General features: G+C 59.0%; 1 protein-coding gene across 7 annotated transcripts in view; it reads left to right on the forward strand.

Moving 5' to 3' along the window:
- NAV1 (neuron navigator 1) overlaps positions 1 to 22,028 on the forward strand; it is a 288,785-nt gene that overhangs the window by 240,061 nt on the left and 26,696 nt on the right. For all 7 annotated transcript variants that reach the window (XM_074936239.1, XM_074936235.1, XM_074936234.1 and 4 more), the window contains 6 exons: positions 15,460 to 15,598; positions 16,312 to 16,612; positions 17,934 to 18,627; positions 20,005 to 20,448; positions 20,875 to 20,916; positions 21,709 to 21,857. In XM_074936239.1, the coding sequence (XP_074792340.1) occupies positions 15,460 to 15,598; positions 16,312 to 16,612; positions 17,934 to 18,627; positions 20,005 to 20,448; positions 20,875 to 20,916; positions 21,709 to 21,857 (1,769 nt within the window). The remainder of the gene's footprint in view (positions 1 to 15,459; positions 15,599 to 16,311; positions 16,613 to 17,933; positions 18,628 to 20,004; positions 20,449 to 20,874; positions 20,917 to 21,708; positions 21,858 to 22,028) is intronic.

The raw sequence follows: 22,028 nt of genomic DNA on the forward strand, positions 1-22,028 counted from the left end.
TTCTTTAGAAATAGGAAGGCGTTGTGCAGGAGGAGGAGCTGCTCCGTATTCATTATGAAGCTGTTTTCACTTCTGGGCAGGGGAGCAGTTGTGAATTCATTGGATTTTCTGCCAGTTCTGTTTGTCAAAGATTAGGCTGAATAGTTGCGGCAAATTTCTGTGGGTTCTTCACCAAGGGTTTAGAATTGTCCTCCTTATTGTTGTCAGACTGGCCCCCTCAGTCACACTGGGATCATTTCTGTTTCCTGTCTGGATGGCTGACAGTTTGTAACTAGGTGGAGTATAATAACCCCAGCTCTTACTTAGCACTTTCATCAGTAGTTCTCAGAGTGCTCCGCAAAGGAGGTCAGAATCAATATCCCCATTTTACAGATGGGGAAACTGAGGCACAGGGAGGGGGAATGATGACAAAATCCCCAGCAGGCCAGTGGCAGAGCTGGGAATAGGACCCAGGTCTGCTGAGAATAATAAATATCAAGGAACACTCTTTCCACAAATCATATGGCTCAGATTTGTGATTGTTTCAGGGTTCAGGAGGATGGTCTGGTGGTTAGGGCCCTACCCTATGACTTAGGAGACCTGTGTTGAATTCCCTGCTCTGCAGCCTTCCTGTGTGACCTTGGGAGAGTCACTTAATTGCTCTGTGCCTCAGTTTCCCATCTGCCCAATGAGGCTAGTAGCCTTACCCCTGCCTCCCAGGGGTGTGTGAGGATCAAGACATGACAGGTGGTGCTGAAGAGGGCTGGATGAGAGCTAGGGCTGGTGGTCGACTTTTCATGGGACTGCTTGAGGACAGGGAGGCGCCCACCAATCGCAGCGAAGCGACTGTGCCAGTTCCGTTTCCGTAAATGCCAGCAAATGGGCTGTTGTGCTACCTGGCTGGCTCCTGCTGGCCGAGCCTGCAGGGTGAGATTGGATTTCCTGCTACGGCTCCTACCCCCGCTGAACTAGGAGTCTCTATGGGAAAGGTTCAGCCATCCCGAAAGCTTCCCTCATTGCCTTTGAGAGTATCTAACATCACCGCGCCCTGCCCGAGGTACGCTGACTAAGGCGTGCCCGGGGTGACCGTTCCCCACCGTGCAGAAGGGACCCCTCTTATGCCCCACTGCTTCCCCCAGGATTAATATGACCCTGAGGACTTTCACCCACCAAATACCGTGGCAACACGTCCTCCGCGTGCCAGAGGCACTTAAGGATGGTGACCCCATGACCCAGCGCAGCCCTGCTCCCTGGGGTCAGATGCCATTCCCAGAGGGTTTGCCGAGAGCTCCCAGGAGCCCCACGCATTTGCTGCCCTCTAACCGCTAGGCGTCGGGTGTCTGCTCCCCAGCCCCCACCAGCCTTCGTTGTTTCTCAACCAATCTGCCCCTGCCCCCACCAATTAATTCCCAGCAAACTCACGGCTCAGCAATGCAGCCTGTCTCCTCTGCCGCAAATCCTTCTTTCCATAGGGTTCAGCTTGTTCCCCTGCCGCCGGCTGGCTGAGCGCAGCAGCCCCGCTCACGCCGAGCCGTTCCAAACCACAGTCACGTGATGAGGCAGACAGCGGCCTTCCCTCACTGGAGTTGCTCTGAGGTCGAGGGGAAGGATGGGAGCAGGGAAGTTTGTGTGTTTTGGGGGAGGAATATTAAATCCGAGAGGAATGTCTGTCCTGCACACATGGTCCAGATCTCTCCCTTCCCATCCCTACCGCTGGCTCCCCCGCATCCCCGCGGAACATCATCCGCATCCCCGCGGAACTTCATCCACATCCGCCAGGGGCTCAGCGCAGCCCTTGCTGCTAGGGGCTTAAAACAACGCTGCCGTGTTTGGGGCATCAAAACGAAGGTTTAGCCAGAGTTTAAACCCAGCCACAGCTATTGATGGCCAGGGGCCAGCAAAGCTACTGCCGTGCTCTCGTGGCCGACACGTCCCGTGTTTCCAGCGGCCGGAGGAAGACACGAGGGTGTCACCTCTCCTCGCTGCTGCAGCGGCCCCAAAAGGGATGGAGGGTTGCCTGGGCTAAAGGGGGCTGAATCGGGAAGTTAACGCTAGAGGCACAGGGCCTGAACCCCTGCTGAGCTGCGTCGTGTTTCGGACACGGTCGTGTCACGATGCCAGCACGGAAGAGCAGCTAATGCAGGGCATTTGGTGCCTCCCCTTGGATTTGAGACCAGCCCCCGAGGGAGGGTTCGGAGTCTGATCAAGGGGCAGAGCTGACCAGGAACGGAGAGCGTGTTCTGTCCATAGGACATAAAGGCAGGGTGGTGGGACAGACCCGGGGTCACTAGGTACTCGCCTTCTGCCGCCATGGGGTGATCCTGATATCTAGTGCTGTTCATCCCAAAGCCAATCAGTATCATCATCCCCGCTTCACAGAGGGGGAAACTGAGGTACAGACACTTGCCCAAGGTCTCCAGCAGAGCCAGGAATAGAACCTAGGTCTCCTGAATTACAGTCTGGGGTTCTAGCCACTAGACCATGCTGCCTTCCCGAACAGCTCTAAGCCATCTGCCACTAATGCAAGCTTATTTCCTCTCCTGTGTTCTCCAGTGTCTCACCCCATCTAGGCTGAAGTGCCCCCAGCGATGGGGCTCCCACCAGGAAAGTATCCCATAGTCCTGGAGAGCTCAGACTGCTAGGCAGCCTATGGCTTCCCTTTCTCTGTTGCATCCCAGCCACGCTAGTTAGACCCCTCGGAGTGCCCTAAATCATCGTCTCCTTCCTTGGTATTCCACAGGGTGTCTGCACTGGGCAGCCTGGCATCTGGGCTGAGCCCAGGCCAACTGACCACACAGTAACATCTGGGTCACAGCTGTATCCCTCCTCCCAGTGCCAAGGGACCTCCGTACAGCAGGCTGCCCCAGATGGAGGAGGGGCATGGGCATGCATCCACTCATGGGCCTGGTGCGCTAGGGAGGCACTGAGGATGTCGACTGCCCCCAGCCCTTGTCTTGGAGCAGGAGGAGACAGGCAGCGCCGGGGAAACTGCAAACCTCCAAATGCTCTTGAACCATATGTGCCTGCGGCCCCTGGTCACCTGACTAGCGGGGGGGCAGGGGGGCAGCTGCGTACCTCCCTGCAATCAGGGCAGTATGCCAATGGGGGGAGGAGGGAGCCCAGGGCCACTGGATCAGGAGACCTGGGTTCTATTCCTAGCTGTGCCGTTGACCAACTTTGGGCAAGTCACTCCCATGTGCCTCAGTTTCCCCATCTGTATCATGATGCTGGCTTCCGCGTGAGGTGTTGGCTTTCCTTGGGAATGGCTCTGATGTCTGTGGCTGAAAGCCTGTATCAGTGCTACGAGTCAATACCCTTCCAGCAGGGTACGCGGGGGCATCTGCCCTGTGTGACTCCAGCACATGCCACCTGCTTCTCCCTACTGCGGTGGCGAAGGCTGTCGCTGGAATCAGACTCGTTTAGCTGTTCTCAATAACCCGGTCAGAGTAGCTGCATTGGAGTCATGTCTGCCACTTTCCTTAGCTAGCGTATTTTCCCCCTTCCGGCTCATTACTGCAAGGCTTGTTGGCCAACTGGGGGCGCTGCGCCCTGGACTGTTAATGTGGAGGGGGAGGGAGCAGAAGCCTTGGGCCGATCAGTTCTGTTCCATTAGCCCCAGTGGCTACACCCCGTGCAGGGTTGGCTTGCAAGAAAGGCAGCCCACAGGAGCTGGGTCCTGGCTGGAGAGCTGAGCCCAAGGCAGGCAGAGGGCTGGGGCAGACTCCCAGTTGGCAGGCCTGCACAGAACAGAGCAGGGCATGACCTAAAGCAGGGAAGGGCTGGGAAGCTGTGCCCAGCGTGGATGGCGGAGGGTTGACAGACTGGGGGGCAGATGCCGTTCCCAGAGGGTTTGCCAAGAGCTCCCCAGTTGCCCCATGCATTTGCTGCCCTCTAACCGCTAGGCATCGGGTGTCTGCTCCCCAGCCCTTCCCTGGGGCGGAGAGCGGGGCAGGGCTGGGAGACTCCTCATAAACCAGCCCTCGAGAACGGCTGCTGCTGGACTTTGCTCGCTGCCATTGTGTAAGGAAGGGCAGACAAGCTAAGCTGCACTCATGCCAACCTGGGTGAGTGCCCTTTAGGGATGGCTGTGCTGGGGGTGGAGGGTGCGCTGTTCAAACACACCATGCTCTCCTGCCCATTGGGGGAGTGGGTGTGCTCTGAGTTGGCTTTGGGGTGGTCCCTCGGCTGGCTCAGCAGCACAGTTTGACCCTTGGCACCGCCTCTGCCACTCAAGGCACAGGAGTAACTCTGTTCCCTGTTGAGTATAGTAGGCTGTTATCCTTTGGGGCCCCAGCCCCTAGCGGGGAATATTGCACATTGCTAGCATGTGCCGGTTTACATTCCACCAGCGTGGATGGGCTTTAAAGGGCCCGATCAAGCAGATTGCTGAATATCTCCAGTTCTGCAGTGGAAGCGGGGGGGCTCTCCGCACCTCCCAAGGTAGCTTGCAAATCTCTCCAGCCCCCCTCTTCCTCTTTACGCCTGTCTGGCTTGGTTCTCACCCGGGTGACACTGCGCTCCTTGTCTCTCGCCCCGTTCCCCTCTCGCCCCATCCATCTGTCTCGTTCCTCCCACCAAGCAGGGAGGGGAGTGGCTGGGCTGGGAGCCGATTGTCGGTGTTGGTGCTCTTCCCGCTCCATGTGCTCCAGCAGTTGTCAGGGCAGATACAAACAGTGCAGTGTTCCAGGAGCCACAGCGGAGCTGGCTGCTTTGACAGTCCCTCTTTTCATCCGCTGGCAGAGACAGGGCGCGGGGCTGGGGGGGTGGTCTGTATATGATGGATCGGAGCAGGAGATGGTGACTCTCCAGCTCTGACCCAGCGCTGGCCTCGCCTTGCAGCCCGAACGACCTTGAAGAGCCCTCCAGCCACTGAACCTGGCAGGAGCTAGTCTGTTATGGGTCGAATGCGCCCGGCTGGGGTGCGATTGCTCCAGAGCCGAGCCGCTCCCTTCGCAGGACAGTGCTTGCCTGTCAGAGCAGTACAGAGGTGAGCTCTGCTCCCCCCACAATGGATTGCTCACCCCCTGTTGCAACAGCATGCTCCACGGGGGGGGGGGGGGGGCGGCGGCGCTGGAGTTACCTTCACCCAGATTCTCAAAAGGGCTTAGCTGCCGGACTGACGTTGATTTTAATGGGAGTTAGGAGCTTAACTCTTTAGTAATCTGGACCCTAGTGATCATGCTTAACATGCAAGTAGCACCCCTTTGTCCTCCTGGTGCCTTGTACGTATCCCCCCGCCCCTGTGCTAATGGGGTCACTACTGCCACTTCTGCAGGAGTCTTTAGGGACCCTAAATGGGGCCTCAAGTGTCTAATCTGAGTGACAGTCTCTCTAGCAGCCCCACTGTGCCCCCTACTGACTCAGATGGGAGAGTGCCTGCCTCTGAATTGCCTAGTCCATTCAGGGCCCCCATCCAAGCACTGACACAGCTAAGCGCTGCTTAGCTTGGCAGAGCCGACAGCATAACAGCATAGCCTGATAGGAGTGCAGATGAGGTTAATGAGTGAGTTAATGTGAGTATTGATGCCCTCTGCTGAATGGGATCTGAACTGCTGCACTGTGTGTCATAGGCCCCATGCTGCTAACAGCTAAAGGAGATTCTCCTGTAGTTCAAGTGGCAGGGCCTGGGCTTTGGGAGCGGAAGGAGCTACGTTCTTGCCACAGTGTTACCCACGGCTGTGACCTGCATTGTACCGACCACTGGGAAGGAACTAGGGGCCACAGGCTTGTTGCAAAGCGGCGGTCATGGTATAAGGTGGCTGAGGATGCATATTCCCTGCCTGACACCAGTTCTGGCCTGGGGCATGTAGGTATGAGAGCTGCTCCTCAGCTCCCCTTACAAAGAGCATTGTGCGTCTGTGCCTTGCTTGACTGCAGGAGGCATGAGGTGTTGCCTCAGGAGAGGGGGGGCTTTGATTTGGCTTGAGGACCTTGTACAGTCAAGATCCTTCAGTGGCAGATCCTCCTTGTCCCGATAAGGGGCCGGGTAAACGTTTTCCATCCATTCAGGATAAGATCAGTCCAGGGGGGTCCAGAGCTCACAGAGAGGCGTCAGGGCTAGAACCTGTGCCACTTGACCCCGAACAGCATTTGGGGCTTAAAATTATGGACTGAACTTAAGGATCCCATAAACGACTGTCCCTGTCTCCCTTATGGGCCTTTTGTTGATGATGATGTTGTGCCTCCAGACCTTGCTCAGCACGGGGATCCCATTGTGTTAAGAGCTGTACAAACACAATCCCCCACCTGCTGCGTAGGGATAACGCAGCAGTGCCTTGGGGATGTTTCCAGCTCCCATGAGCATCACCTCCTGGATAGTATCCTTCCACCTTCAGTTTTAAAGGGAAAAAAGTCCTTCCCCCTTTACTCCTTGTTCAGGAAAAGAAAACAGAGCAAAGGGCGTATGAATGATGGTGTCAAATAATATCAAAGTAGAGCGGAGCTTGGAATATCAACTGCTGGGTGCAAGAATGTTAATTTGTAGAGCTGGATGGAAGATAAAATTTCCGTTCCATGAAAATTCCGATGTTTCAACGTTGGTTTTCATTCCAATCTCAAGAAGTGGAAATTCCCAGTGAGATAGAAATTCTGGAATATTTCAGCTTGGGAACGCCAAACAGTTTCATTCGGATAACGCTGAAGTGTATCGTTCCGGCAAGGCAAAACTGGGTTTTTTGGTTTTCTTTGATAAAAGTCAAAACATGATAATAGAATATGAAATATTAGGTAGTGTTTGATAGATTGTATGCAAACATAAGGGAATATTCAAGGTAATATTTTACTAGCCTAGCAAAGTCTACATGAATTGAAATGCTGCATTCAAAGCGATTCTCTTTGACATTTTTCTGGTACTGGTTTCATCAAAGTCCCGCAAACCACTTTGATTCAGACAGAAGAGCATTTCTGGTGGGAAAACGTTTCCGTCCAAAATGTTCGGCCCAGCTCTAGGAGCTTTGAAGGAAGCACCAGGGTCACCCCTCTGCTCTGGACTCTGCAGATCGACTCTGGCACAAGCTCTTCCCCATGCGGCCAGTGAAGCTGCGATTAGACGGGAGCAATCAGTCCCGGCGCAGTTACGTGGGTGTGGTTGCACTGGGGTCACTGCACTGGTGCACCAGACCCTAGCTTTACGCTAGCACAGGGGGCTGCCCCGGGGGCATAGCCACCCCAAAGCATGTTTTGCTACAGCAGCCGAGCTCTAGCGTTCTCATCCCTGCATGGGGGCATCCACCTAGAGGGCCGGTCACTCCTGCGCTTTCTGCTGTGGGGTGGTTTTGGGGAGGTGGACCCTGGCTCCTGTAGGAAGCGTGTGCACGTCACCGATTCAGTCATCTGGCAGGAGCCCCCAGAGATGGCAAAATGGAACCATTTTCAGGCCTGATTGCTGCCCTGGATTCTGTATTATTATTCTTATTATTATTCTGTATTAGGTGTAGCGCCCAGGAGCCCCCGGCGTAGCCCCGGACCACGTTGTGCTCGATGCTGTACAGACACAGAACCAAGAGACCATCTCTGCCCTAAAGAGCTCACAGCCCCCCCCCCCCCCCCAACCATGACCAACCCACAAGCCCCCTTTACACTGTAACCTTAATGGAGCAAGAGGCCATCACTGTGGGTGGGGTAGGGGGGCTCTGAGTACCCACACCCCCAGTGCATTAGAGGCTGCCTCACTCACAGGGCACTGCTGGAGGTTGTGGGAGGTGGGGGTGCCATCCCAAAGAGAGCAAGTTCCTGCTGCTGGATCAGGGCAGTGAAGTTTCCTGGCGCAAGGCTGTGAGAAGCCAGGAGACTTCACCGGGAGCCTCCTTTTACTCTTGGGGCTTCGCGTTAGCCCTGGGCCAGCGAGCCGGGCTGCTTCTTGTCAAACAAGGAACAAGCTCAGTTTCGGGTTTAGTGTTTGGATCCCTTGCTGGAAAGTGCAAAGAGCCTCAGTGGGGAAGTGGGAGCCAGAGACCGCAGGAGCTGCCACGGGTCAGGGGAAGGAGGAGCTTCCACACAGGGTATAACTTTCCCATGGAGAAGTGGTTGGTTCTGTGAGTCAGTAGTTACAGCACAGAGAGATTAGCGAGCGGCCTTCCTGATTCAGGGCCAGCTTTGGGTGAAGATTTGCTTGAGGTCATCCAAGGTCCCCTGGTGCTTTTATGTTGTGATCCCTGTCACAAAGGGGCCCTGCTGCCAAGGCGAGGGATGCCACAGAAATGAGGAAACAAATCCTTGGAACATGGGTGCGGCTGGATCGGAGCTGGAATCCGGTACCCAGTCTCCTGTCTCTGACAGCGGCCAGTACCAGCTGCTTCAGAGGCAGGGGTAAGAACCGCCCAGCGGGCAGAGGTGGAACAACCTATGCCCAGGTAGGTCTTATCCCTAATAGCTAGGGATTGGCTTAAGCCCTGCAGCAGGAGGTTTAATATCAGGGCTCTGGATCTGTCCTTACAACATGGTTACCCATCCTTCAAGGGGGTGTGTGTTGTGGCTGTGGCTGGTGCTGGTGCTCAAGCCTAATTGCCTAGGTGTTTGCTCACAATACAGGCTAATGCTCCCTTAATTGCCTTTTGCATGCGGACCTGCCTCTGCTGCAGTCTGATTACAGCAAATGGGGGGTGCTGCTCTGTGCGCTAAAGCAGGTGGCCCTGCGTGGCTGGCATGGATTCGGTGCTGCTTAGCTGCTCGCTGCCAGAGGGACTAGCTGCCCAGGGCGTCCCAGCAGGCCCGCCTCGTGTGCGTGAAGATTGCATAGACAGGCATGCGGTGGGGCGGTGTCGCGCCGGGACCTAAGAGAGCTGAAATCTGTTCCTGGCCCTGTCGCTGACTTAATGTGAGAGACTGAGCAAGGCTTTTCCCTTTTTGATGGCTCAGTTTCCCTGATTGTGAGATAGGGGCTTTGTAGAGTGCGTTGAGATCCTCAGGTGCTGTATGGGTCGGAAGGGGTGGGCTAGTTGTTAGAGGCACTGGACTGGGACTCAGGAGCCCCGGGGTCAACTGGTTCCCTTGGGCAAGTGACTTAGCCTGTGTGTGCCTCAGTTTCCCATCTGTACAATAGGGATAACTGCACTGCCCAGCCTCACAGGGGTTAATACGGTAAAGGTTGTGAGGTGCTTAGATACTGTGGTAAGGGGGGGACCGAGAAATACCCAGATAGCTAACCCAGTGGTCAGTGTCTGCCTGGCTCTGATGGGCTGGCCCCTTGCAGTCACATGCCTATGCATGGATTTTGGTGCTTGGCTCTAAGTGCCCTCAGCTGGATGTTCCTGGGGAAGGTGCCAGGATCATGGGAAGGAGTGCTGTACACATCTGCAGCGCAGGGAACAGAATCATAGAATCTCAGGGTTGGAAGCGACCTCCGGAGGTAACTAGTCCAACCCCCTGCTCAAAGAAGGGCCAATCTCCAATTTTTGCCCCAGATCCCTAAATGGCCCCCTCAGGGATTGAACTCACAACCCTGGGTTTAGCAGGCCAATGCTCAAACCACTGAACTATCCCTGCCCCCCGAATGGGCCAGGACTGCTCCTGCTGCTGGCATCTCCAGGGCTGGCTGGGGCATGTTCTGCCATCAGTGCGGCGGGGTCTCCCGCTGCCCACCCCCGGCTGTGGGAAGGCTCACAAGGACACCCCACCCCTCTCTAGCACCTCACAGAGCCTTCCAGGGCCTGCTGGAGGCATTAACTAATTAAGGAGCCAGCTGCTGGAGAAGTGAAACCACCTCCCCTCCTTCTGCGTGACCCGGGAAACCCCGGCTGCAGAGCCTAGCAGCCCAGCGTGCCGGAGGGGCTGTGAAAGCACCAGACGCTGGGGCATTACCTGGTCCCACAGCAGAGTGTCTTGGGGAGGGGGGACCGCTGACAGCGAGTTGCTCCGTGTGGGAGAACAAAGGAATCTCGCTGCTGGCCAGCCGACCGCCTGCTCAGCCCTGCCCCACAAGGGGCATGGGCCGTGGGGTAATTAGCCTTTGCCAAGGTGCAGGCAGCAGTCCCTCAGCAGGAGGCTGAATGCTCCGTGTCCATCCCTGCAGTGTCCTTCCGTTATAGAAACTAGAAATGGCCCCTTCTGGTCCCCTTGGCCCATGCAGCGCTGCGTCCCCAGCCCCTCTCATGGGAGCTGGCTCGGCTCTCTGTGCCCTCCTTCGGGTGCCCCTGCCCCTGGGATCCCACCCCATTCCCCTTTGGGCATGTGCAGATGGGTGTTCCCAGCTCGACTGAGCCCTTGTACCATCTCCCCCGAGCTCCCTCCTAACAAGGTTCTCCGGGTGCAGGGTTTCAGCCCCCCCACAGTCAGTGCAGCCACATGGGCCTCCGTGGTGCCTGGAGTCCTCTGTTTATCTAGGTTTGTCAAGCGCAGCCGCGGCACCGGCTGCCCTGGCCGCAGCACCTCCACGCAGACCCACAGGGGGCAGTCCTGGACCACGGGCAAACCCAAGTCCTCAGCCCCTCCGCCCTAGCTGCCAACATGGCATGGTGGGGGTTGCAGTGGAGCGGTGGGGTTCCCTAGTAGCTGGGCTGAGAACCCACCAACTCGCGGCACACAGACCATTGTGCTGACAAGTCACAGGAAAGGCTTTACTTGATCACTGACCTAGGCCGGAACTGAGCCGGCAACCAAGAGCCAAAGGGCCTGTAGCATCCTGATGATTAGCACCCTCCTCCCTTCAGCCCCTCTGCATTGCGGCCCAACCTCTGGGAGGCACAGACCCCCCTGACCCTCGGGCAAGCTCCCTGTTCCCCCTCCCCTCTCTGAGGTCTAGATCCTCAAAGGTGTTTCAGCTCCTAACTCCCGCAGAGCCAGGAGCGGGCATAGCAGGAGGCTGCAGGTCAGGATCAAGGGGGGTGCCCCAGGCTGGGATAACGGGTCATGGTCGGCAGAATGGGGCTATGTAATGTGGGCTGATGTCCACAGGAGGCCTAGACTGAGCACAATGCTCCCCGTGGCCCGAGCTGGCTGTGAACGGGCATCTCCGATGCATTGTCCTGTTTGTATCCAGATGCACCCCAGTGCCGGGGGGCTGGAGCTGCGGCACAGCGGCCTCCCCCATGTCCCATCGCCAATGCTTGCCCTTTCCGTTGTCCGCAGCTAGACTCCTTCGACCAGCCTTCGGGGGCCTCGCTGACCTACTCAGGCACTGACCTGAAAGAAGGCCATGCTCATCTGGGCCCCTCTGTGGCGGGGAAGCCCTGCGGGCATACGGCTCCCCCCGTCACGGGCTGGATGGGCCTTTGGGAGAAATGGCAGCTGCCACCCCAGTCCGGAGCAGCCCTTCCTCACTCCAGCTGAGGGCTGATTGACAGCCTGGGAGATGGGCTTTTCCACATGGTCTGCTGAGCCTGCGTGGGGGCACTGTCTGCAAGGTCGGCCCCTATCCCCCCGGGGTCTGCTGCCTCCTTCCCAGCTACCCTGGCAAGCAGCCCATTGCTCCAGAGGGAGTTCTGCCAGGCAGGGGCCCAGCAGCCGGGTTGGGACAGTGTCCTGCTGTCAGGGTACCCGTGAGCCACAGACCTGCCTTCCACTGTTGCTGCCCCGGCCCGGCAGGACAGAGAGGGCTGGAGGCCCATGCTTGCATAGGCGCCAGCCGGGAGGAGGAGCACTGGACAGCCCGGCGGTAAGAGGATGAGGGGCCGGGGGGGCATCTGTCTCCTATGACCCTTGTCTACTTGGGGTCGCTCTCCCAAGATCTCCGCTCTCCTTGGGACACTGATAGCCTCAGCCATACCTCTGTGTGCGCGAATCCTCTGTGCCACAGGATCCGTACGGAAGGTTCCCATGCCCCAGCCCTCGAGCTCCAGCTGGTGATTTCAGTGGGGGATTTTTGATATAGTGGGGCTGGCTGGCTGGGAAGGGGGATTTCCGGCTGGGTGGATGCACCAGCACGTGTTGTGTGTCTGCGTTCCCTGCATGGATGCATGGTGTGTTTGTACGTTCCGTGTGTGTGTGTGTATTCCCTGGATGCGTGTGCATTCATCCTGGCCCCCCTGAGCTCCGTGACAAAGCCCCTTCCTCTCTGTTGGGAGCGGGGAGGGGAGGGTTTCTTGCTGATGTTAAAATTAATAAAACTCCAGTGGGTGGAAAAGGGGTGTGTGGGAGAGACCACAAATGCCTGCTCTCAAATCGGATGTGCAGCCTGTCTTAAGGGTCCTGGGGTGGGGGCTGGGACTGAGCTGGGGGAGCATGGGAGTAAAGACCATTCGGCTGGGAGTGAGGATGGGGGACACCAGGGTGTAGGTGGTCAGGAGTGCTGGATCCATTTGTACAGTGGGAGTGCTGAGAGCCATTGAACCAAACTGTAAACCCTAGATACGGTGGAATCCAGTTCAGGCCAGGGGGTGTGGCAGCCCCCCTACTTCCAGCACCTCAGTAGGTGATGGGCATGGGTGGAAGGGGTGGAGCTTGGGGCTAGCCTCCCCGAAGTGGGGCTCCACCCACCGCCCATGAGCTCAACACCTTCTGCGTGAGCGGAGGAGACCAGCCCAGGGTGGACTGTCCCCAGGGATCCTGCCCTTCCAGACTCCATGCGGCTAGCCCTTTCTGGGGTGAGCAGGGCTGGGGAACTCCCTGGGACCGCTGGCTGCAGGATCGGGCCCGGGCTTTGCTGCGGCTGGCTGGCCGGATGGAGGGTGGAGGGAGCGCCCAGTGCGCTGTGCACACCAAGGTACCCCATGGCGTGTTGGGAATGCAAGCAGCGGGGTGCAGCCACTAGGGGGCGATCACTGTCCGGCTGATCCGGGAGAACACGCCAGTCCCAGCTGGGGAAAGGTCTGCTCCCGGAAGGGGATGCAGGGTCGGTGACTGTGTGCATGGGGGGGCTCCCCGGTGAGGGATGAGTCAGCAGGGCCATTTCAGGGGGGTTGTGGGCCTGGATCGCACTTATCCCCTCCTTCACCCAGCTCAGGCAGGTGCCAACATCAACAGAGATGGGCTTGTGCCACCCCCTGCCGAGTGGGCCCTGGATTTGAATAGCCCAGAGCTGGGAGTATTCGGACCCAGGGGTTTGGTTCAGCTTGTTACGGAGCTGGGAGCCGCTTGCCAACCTTGACTCTGGATCCGGTCCCAAAGGTCCCCAAAGCCAGGCCGGGCAGGATCTAGGGGGAGAGCAGGTGGTTCCAGCCAGTCTCTAAAAACTAACCATCGCATCTGTATCAGTCATGGGTCAGAGCAGCCTTGCCCTCCCTTCCGTCCTCAGCTCGTGCTCCAGCAGGGCTCTGCTCGGCTGCAGAGGGAATGTGGGATTCCACGCTGGAGAGGGAGACTCGGCCACAAACGAGTGCTGGGCTCTCTGGGAATGCTTCGATCCAGTGTTCTCCCTTTCGCCGTTGGAGGGAGAGAGCATGGTCTGATGGGCTGGGCACCAGAACTCCTGGGTCCTTTTCCTAACCACTATGTGATGGTGGGCACAGATAACTTGTAGATATGGAGTCCCTATTGTGGCATGCCCAGCTTTGGGGTCCTGGCTGGCTCCTGGCAGTGGGGCTGGGTTATTGTGGGGTCCCAGCCATTGGGGGGAGGGTGGTGCTGTGATAGGTGAGTTCAGGGCTCTGCAAACTGGCCCAGGGAGCACCTCACACGTGCTGGGGTGCTGAAGTTGAACCAGAATCACTACTGGAACCGGGAATCTGTCCCCTCTGTAAAGTGAATCCCCTCCACCCATGAGCAGAGGGAGGTGGGGCTGAATTGGAGTCCACCAGACAAGGGTGCTGGGGCAGGGGGCCGGAGTCAGTTTGAAATGTAAAAACTGCTCTAGAAATCCCAGTGGTGTCCATGTTGTATCCTTCCCTATGGGTGGTGGTTAAAGACAAACCTGTGCTGGGTGACCTGCTTCAAGGTGCAGTGTCTCTTAGCTACCTGGTGTCAGCGGGGTGACTCTAGATCGAGCACTCCGTGAGTCTACTAATCTGTCTGGATCACTGGCTGCTAGTAGTGAGCTCAGGCCCCACAATGGGGAGTGGTTTGAAGCATTTGGGCCCTGTGGGGCTTGGGAATGCGGGGTTTTGCGTCCAGCCCATCTTCAGTCCCTGACAAAGATAAAAGGGTCACATCTACCCTCTGCCACACCCCACCCACCCCTGAGCCCCAGTGGAGTGGTCAGCGCCATATGGGGTTAGTTAGGTCAAAGAGACAATAGGATCCGTATTAACCCTTGGGCCGCTGGAGAGCTGGTTGCTATGCTCTGCTCTGGGCTGTGTTAATGTGTCTGGGGCCCCGGAGCACTGATCCAAGTGGGATCATTGGTGCTTGTACAATCTGGACACAACAGGGACCCAGTCTCTGCCCTGACAGTCCTCCAGGACACTCAGGCTCTGGAGGATCCTAGGAGCACCAGGCACAAGCAAAGTGATCACTAGGACTACCCCTACACACACCCATCCTGTGCTTTCTTCACAGGCTGCGTGAAGTGTGCTTCTTAGGGGCTGGATGAGCAGCTGTCTGCCTCCTGCCCCGTCCATGCTGGCGGATGTGCCTTGTGCTGTCCTGCTGGTGCCCTCAAGGGGACTGAGGAACACCCCCCACCCCCAGCCTGTTCTCGCACTGAAGTCAGTGAACGTCTTGCCAGTGACTCGAACGGGGGCAGGATCAGGTCGCTTGTGAGCACACCAGAGCTCACGCTGGCTCACGGCTAGCTCCCACGGTGGGGCTGGCCCTGTTGCTAGGAGGGATTGGCATGGTGCCGTCCCTCTGGGAAGGCTCGCTGGTGGTTTGGACCACGATGCGGGATCATGTTTGAATAGGATCAAACCATGTTTGGGTGACAGGCCGCCTTGGGTAACGGGTTATGACCTAGTTCGGCCCCTCCTGCACGGGACTGATCAGACGTGACTCGCACAGCCCCCTGCTGTGTCACCGCTGCTGGCCCGAGCCCCAGGTCTTTGTGTCCCATGATCTCATGGATGATTTTAAAAACTGGGCTTAAGCATGCTTCAAACTGGGCTGTAGCCAGTCGGGCCCTGCTACCCACCCAGTCCCTGTGGGCGCTCCAGCTGGGTTAAAGCATGTCACAATAGTGGAGATGAAGCCTTTGGAGGAACATCCCACCCCCTCCTGTTCTTCCCCAAATCCCGGCCCACAGCCCGTACGGGAAGGAGCAGCTCTCCAGCCCCCCGCAGCCATAGCCCATGTGGGAGGATGTGTTACTGGCCGCTCTTCCTCAGGCTTGCGGAGTAACGCTTCCCCTCCTGGGGAATCAGCCGGCCAGGCAGCTTCCATCGAATTTGTTTGCTCTTCTCCGAGCTTCCTCCCCGCTCCTTGGTATGAGGGATGGGCCTGAGCTGCAAAACCCGGATCCTGGTTGTGAGCTCCCGCGGCTTCGGGGCTGTTTGGATCTGGGGTTCCCGTGGGTGCTGTGGTGGGTGGTGCTGGCACGGAAAGCCCTTTGGATAGGGGCAGGGGGGCTGGCTGTTTTTCCTCTGGGAGCCCTGGGGGTAGGAGCTGCAGCCCTGCTCTCCCCCGGTGACACACAGCTCAGTGGAGGGAACTCTCTCTCTCTCTGTCCTGCTCCAGCTGGGATGAGAGCAGCTCCATCAGCAGTGGCCTCAGCGATGCCTCTGACAACCTCAGCTCGGAAGAGTTCAACGCCAGCTCCTCCCTCAACTCCCTCCCGTCCAGCCCCACGGCTTCCCGGCGGAACTCGGCTATAGCGGTACGTGCTGACTGCCATGGGGAGGGGCCCGTTCAGCGCTGGTGAAAGGGGTGGGGTGGGCAGACCTGGAGAGGGGCAGCCCGTGTCCCAGTGAGAGCGCCGGTGGGAGGGGGATGCGCCGGTGACATGGGCGCCTGGTGGCTGAGAACGCGACGGCGACCCGCCATCTCACCACACGTAGGGCAGCGATGGGCAAGGACAGTGTCTCTGCCCATCGGGGCCAGACCAGTCAGCATAGCTCCATAGACTTCAGCCAGGCTGCCCCGACCTGCCCGCAGAGGAGCTGGCCCCAGAGCCTGCTCTGGGTTATAGAGGAGTCTAGGCCATCAGAGTGTGGGGCTGTCCCGTTTCCGCAACAGTAATGCCGCATCTAAAGAGTTAGCCTCCAGCCCTGGTGCCGAAGCAGAATGAGCCTTTATGGCGATGGCACTGGGGTGTGAGTCAGGATCTTGGGTCTCTTCCTGGCTCCGGCACTGACCTCGGGCACTCTGCAGAGAGGGAAACTGAGGCACTGAATGGGGCAGTAGGGTGCGCAGTGGGTCAGTGGTGGAGCTGGGAAGAGAACCAGGACCCCAGCCCCTTGGACCGTCCTCAAGGGTGAGAGGCCTGTGATCTAGAGGGGAAGGCCCCTGCAGGCGGTGTCTCCTGGGCGGGCAGCGGGTGGGGTTGGCTGGGAGCGGCCCCCCTCACCTCTCTGTCCCCGCCCCGCACAGCTGCGCACGGACTCGGAGAAGCGCTCGCTGGCCGAGAGCGGGCTGAGCTGGTACAGCGAGGCGGAGGAGAAGGGCCCGAAGAAGCTGGACTACGACAGCGGCAGCCTCAAGATGGAGCACGGCGCCTCCAAGTGGCGGCGGGAGCGGGCCGAGAGCTGCGACGAGGCCCCCGCCAAGGGGGGGGAGCTGAAGAAGCCCGTCAGCCTGGGCCCGCCGGGGTCCCTGAAGAAGGGCAAGACGCCACCAGTGGCAGTGACCTCGCCCATCACCCACACAGCCCAGAGCACCCTCAAAGTGGCAGGTGAGACTGCAGCAGGTCGGATGCTCCCACCTTCCCATGCCTTCTGGGGCTTCAGCCAATGGGTGTGCAGCCCCTCCAGGCTATGGGGCAGGCCATCCTCAGGAGTGCCATGTGCCGTGGACAGGCCCGGTCTGTGGATTCAGGGCTCCCCCGAGTGGCAGGCGCAGGGATCACGCCAGCCAGCTGCTCCCTTAGCTCCCAGGCAGGGGTTCGATCCCCATGGCTGGCTGAAGCGGCTGCGTGCTCGGGATTCATCCTGGGGATGGGCTGGGAATCTCCCCAGGGAGGCTATGAGAGGGGACTACTGTGTCCTCCTGGGGAACACTCTAGGGGGCCTTACAGGGGTCGCACACCCCTCCCTCGGGGAGAGCGTATGGTGGGTACAATTCACCGAGGCCTCGCCCAGGCCATGGGCATGCAGCTGCCCCAACACTGGGCCATGTGGGCAGCTGGTGACCTCCGGCTCGTGCTGCCTTTGGTGCCAGACCCATCCCGCTGGCACCGTCACTCTGATTCCCCAGGGGCCCGAGAGGTGCTTTCCCTGCAGGTGTCACATCACAGCCTGCTGTGACAGCAGGCATCCAAGAGCCCGTCAGTCCCATCATCCCAGGGGCCCATGCTGGACTGCTCCCCGCCGTGTATTCCCCGTCCCGTGGGCTCGGCCCATCCCAGGCTTGGCAGCAGTCCCTCCAGTCGGCAAACACTACAGAACAGAGCAGGGCACGTGCCAGCTCTTGTGCAAAAGTTGAGTGTAAATCTTTGACATGATCCGGTGGTCGTGCCCCCTACCGTGGGGAAGCTGGTGCCCTTCACGTTCGGTTCGGTTCAGCCTTGAAATGAGGCTGATTTTTGGCATGGAAACCATGCACAGATTTCCATGTTGAAAGGCTTGGTCCCCTGCTCCAGTGTGGCCTAGTGGAGAGGGCACTGGACCGAGACTCAGGAGATCTGGGTTCTATTCCTGACTGTGTCGCTGGGTGAGTCACTGCCCCCTCTGTGCCTCAGTTTCCCCATCTGCCCAGTAGGGATGATGATCCTGGCCTCCTTGGTAAAGCGCTTTGGCATCTATGGCTGAGAAGTGCTATGTAAGAACCAGGGCTTGTTAAATTACTTTCATCACACCTGCTCCTTGGGAACTGGCTCTTTCAAGGTAGGTGAAAGCAAGGCTGTTTGCAGAACAGAAGCTCCCTGGATGGGGTGAAGTTTCTTAGCCACAGGAGCCCACGTTGTGCCAGGGGAGTCCAATCCCAGGAGGGCCAGGGGGCTGGGGTACGCTTCTGTATTGCTCGTGACCTTCTCCATCTCGCTCCGCTCCCCCCAGGCAAACCTGAAGCTAAAGCCACTGACAAGAGCAAGCTGTCTGTGAAGAACGCGGGCCTGCAGCGCTCTTCCTCCGACGCTGGCCGGGATCGGATTGGGGATGCCAAGAAGCCTCCCTCAGGGCTCGCCCGGCCCTCTACCTCCGGCTCCTTCGGATACAAGAAGCCACCTCCCGCCACCGGCACAGCTACGGTGATGCAGGCGGGTGGCTCGGCCACGCTCGGCAAGATCCAGAAGAGCTCCGGCATCCCCGTCAAGCCTGTCAATGGGAGGAAAACCAGCCTGGATGTCTCCAATGCCGGGGAGCCTGGCTTTCTGGCCCCTGGGGCTCGCTCCAACATCCAGTACCGGAGCCTGCCGCGGCCGGCCAAATCCAGCTCCATGAGCGTGACGGGCGGGCGTGGCGGGAACCGGCCTGTGAGCAGCAGCATCGACCCCAGCCTCCTAAGCACCAAGCAAGGGGGCATCTCGGTGTCACGGCTCAAGGAGCCCTCCAAGATCGGCACGAGCCGGAGCACGCCGGCCCCGGTGAACCAGACGGACCGTGAGAAGGAGAAAGCCAAAGCCAAAGCCGTGGCCCTGGACTCCGAGTGCGTCTCGCTGAAGAGCATCGGCTCCCCTGAAAGCACCCCCAAGGCCCAAGCCAACCACCCGCCTGCCGCCAAAGGGGCCGAGCTGCCCCCAACGCCGCTCAGGTAGGAGCCAGGGAAACCTCCCAGCATCAGCCCCACTGCCATAGGCAGCCACCCCCCAGCCTGAGCCAGGGCTCCTCCTGCAGGCTTGCCATGAGGGCTGGTCTAGACATTTTCCATCCAAACTGGCTTTTGATGGAAAATTGGGTTTTAAGCTAGAAAATCAAACACCTGAAACCCCAAATATTTCAGTATTTGCCACAGTGTCTGTTGGAAGTTGTTCAGTTACCTCCTGTCCCCATTCTTCCGTATGGGCTCGGCTCCTCAGCTGGACTCCATCTCCCATAATGCATCACAGCTAGGGTCTCTCAGGTTGCATGTCGTCTTCCCTTTCCAAGAGCTGAGACTGGGGTGCATCATGGGATATGTAGTCCAACTAGGGAGCCTGGCAAATCAAGGAGAATTGGAATATGAGGCAGTCGAACTACAGCTCCCATGAGGCATTGTGGTGGTCTTTCCAAGTGAAATATTCTTGGTTTTCAGCTAAGATTTGTCAGTGTTGAAAACAGTTGCTGAAAAATTGAAGTTCTGGTGCGGGGCTTTCTCACCAGTTCAACATAACCACCCTCCTCTTTCCCTACGGATACATGAGAGAGGGGCCTGACACAGGGTCCGATCGCTGGTCTTGGCCAGCTGGCACTGATGCCGTAGTGCCTGGGGTAGTTTGTTTTTTTGGTTGATACCAGCTGCCCGCTCCTAACCAGCAACCCTACAATAACACACCAGCGCATGCAGCTTGGTGCTGGTGAGTAGCGCTGCACTAACACGCTGAAGAGGGGAGCCCAGCCAACGGGAACAAACCCCCGGGTACGATGGGATAAAGAAGGGAGTTTGTTGTGGCTAAGGGATCCTCTTCCAAGGGGGTTCTTCCAAACTCTGGGTGGGGGACCCCAAAGCAATGGCCTCTATTTAGAAAATCCCCATGGCACTGTCCTCTCCTGCCATGGGGGGAAGCGTATTATCCCAAGGGACGTGTGTGGCTGTCGATCAGCCTTGGGGTTTTGTATGGTTGCCCGTCACCATGGCATCTGGATGTAGACCTCGGTCAGGCAGAGAGCCAAGGTGGCGCGGGGTGGGTGGGGTGTGAAACTAGAGAAATGGCCAGAATTAGGGGCGCCAACAGACTGTACAGGTGCCTTTTGTTTTTAAACCCTCTCCCCAAAAGTGGGTCAGGCCTCAGCAGTAAGGCTGGGCCCCGTACACGGCGAGTGCAGGGTGTGAGCCCCGCCAGGCCAGGCCCCGTCCCGCTCTCCCGTGCCGAACCGGGCCAGGCCCCGCCACGCTCTCAGGCTGCTAGGTGAGCTTCCTCCCCCATGTGGGCTCAGCCTTAGGCCCGGCGTCTCTGCTGCCCCTCTGCAACCCGGTACTGTGTTCCCACAGAGCGCCCTCCAAGAGCTACGTGAAGCCCCCTTCCCTGGCCAACTTGGACAAGGTCAACTCCAACAGCCTGGACCTTCCGTCCTCCAGTGACCTGCCCCAGCCCCACGCCAGCAAGCGGCAGGACGGGCACCAGGCGGCCGGGCACCTCACGCCTTGCTTCGCCCCCAGCCCTGCCCCCATCCTCAACATCAACTCGGCCAGCTTCTCCCAGGGCCTGGAGCTCATGAGCGGCTTCAGTGTCCCCAAGGAGGGCAGGATGTACCCCAAGCTCTCGGGCCTGCACCGCAGCATGGAGTCTCTGCAGATGCCAATCAGCCTGCCCAGTGCCTTTTCCGGGGGCAGCACCACCACCCCTGCCCCTGCTGCCACCCCTCCCATCAGCACAGAGGAGGAGACCAGTGAGCAGGGCTGGACCGGCAGCCCCAGAGCTGCACATCTGGACAGGTGCCGCCGGAGGAGGGGGAGGGTGGGCAGGAGGGGGGCCACCTCCCAGATGTGCTTGGGCTCGGCTATCGGGGTAGGGGGGTTCCAGAGCCTCCCTGCTATGCTCTGGGGGGGCACAGAACCCCAACTCCCACCATGATCCCCTGGGGAGGGCTGCCTCACCCCTTGGGGCACCTGGCAGCCCTAGGGATGGACAGCTTTGTGAGGCACAAGCATCGGGCCGGAATCCCCTCCGCACCCTGGAAACGCCGGCTCCGGTCCCACCCACCCCTTCTATACCCGCTCCCAGTGAAGCCAGCAGACTGCACCCACCACCAAACTGGCATGGCCCCCAGCTGGGCATTGCCCTGAGCCTGCCCCTGGCAACTGCCCTCCCTCTCCCAGCCCGCGGAGCTGACCATGACTCATGGTTCTTTTCCTCCCCAGCACCAACCGCGACCGGAACACGCTGCCCAAGAAGGGGCTGAGGTAAAATCTCGACGCCTGTGTAGCCCCCTCACGGTCACTCAGGGGCCTCTCAGCCACAGGGAGTGAGGTACTAGCCCTCCATTAGTGCTGGGACCTGAGGCTCCGAGAGGCTAAGGGACTTGCCCAAGGTCACTGTGGCAAAGCAAGGAACTGACCCTGGGTTTGTTAGGCTAGTGCTCTAAACACTGGGCCATCCTCCCTGCCCCTCGCCCTCTTGCACCAAAAGCGCAGCTTTGCTGCCCAGGGCACTGCAGGTCACTCAGAGCAAGGGCAAAATATCACCCCTGGAGCAGCGGGAGACCAGCCCTTCATGGATGCCAGAGATCCCGCTGTCGTGTCGAGCCCACGCCCCCAAGCTAGCCTGGCTTCCCAGTGCTGCGGCTGGTGTCTCGGCCTCCCCTGTGCTGTCCCGGGCAGCGGGAAAAGCCTCAGGGCTGAGGGGGACATCTTGGCAAGAGAACTGAGCCCAGCCCTGCACCTCCTTGGTACGCCTGATACTCCAGAGAGAGGCCAAGCCTTCCCCCTCGCCATTGGGTTTGTCAGATCCTTGCGGAGCGAGAGGCGGACTGAGCCCCTAGAACTGCCCCCACAGCGTCCCAGTGGGCGCAAGGATCTGCCCGGGGGATCCAGTGACAGGGTCCGGGCTGGGTCACCACATGGCTTTACTCTGAGCTCTTTGGTGAGAGCCGTGGCCATTCCAAAGCCCTTTGGCCACTCAACCCTGGCGGGGAAAATGGACTGGTGGGACCCACGGCAGCGTCGCCTCACTGATCTCTCCCTCGGCCCTGGCAGGTACCAGCTCCAGTCCCAAGAGGAGACCAAGGAGAGGCGCCACTCCCACACGATCGGAGGGCTCCCGGAGTCGGACGACCCATCGGAGCTGCCCTCACCTCCCGCCCTCTCCGTGTCCTTGGCCGGGAAAAGCCCACTCACGAACATCGGTCAGTTTCCCATGGCCAGGTCGGGGCCAAATCCCCGGCGGGTGTAAATCGGCGCAGCGTCCCTGGAGCTCTGCCGGTTTACGGCCGCTGAGGAGCTGGCCCTGGTGTCTGTGCCGCACACGAGGATCACAGCGAGGCCCGTGTGCTCCAGAGGGTGGAGCTGGCTTGTCC

Source organism: Natator depressus, chromosome 21 (assembly GCF_965152275.1).
Source record: "Natator depressus isolate rNatDep1 chromosome 21, rNatDep2.hap1, whole genome shotgun sequence".
Classification (NCBI taxonomy): Eukaryota; Metazoa; Chordata; order Testudines; family Cheloniidae; genus Natator; species Natator depressus.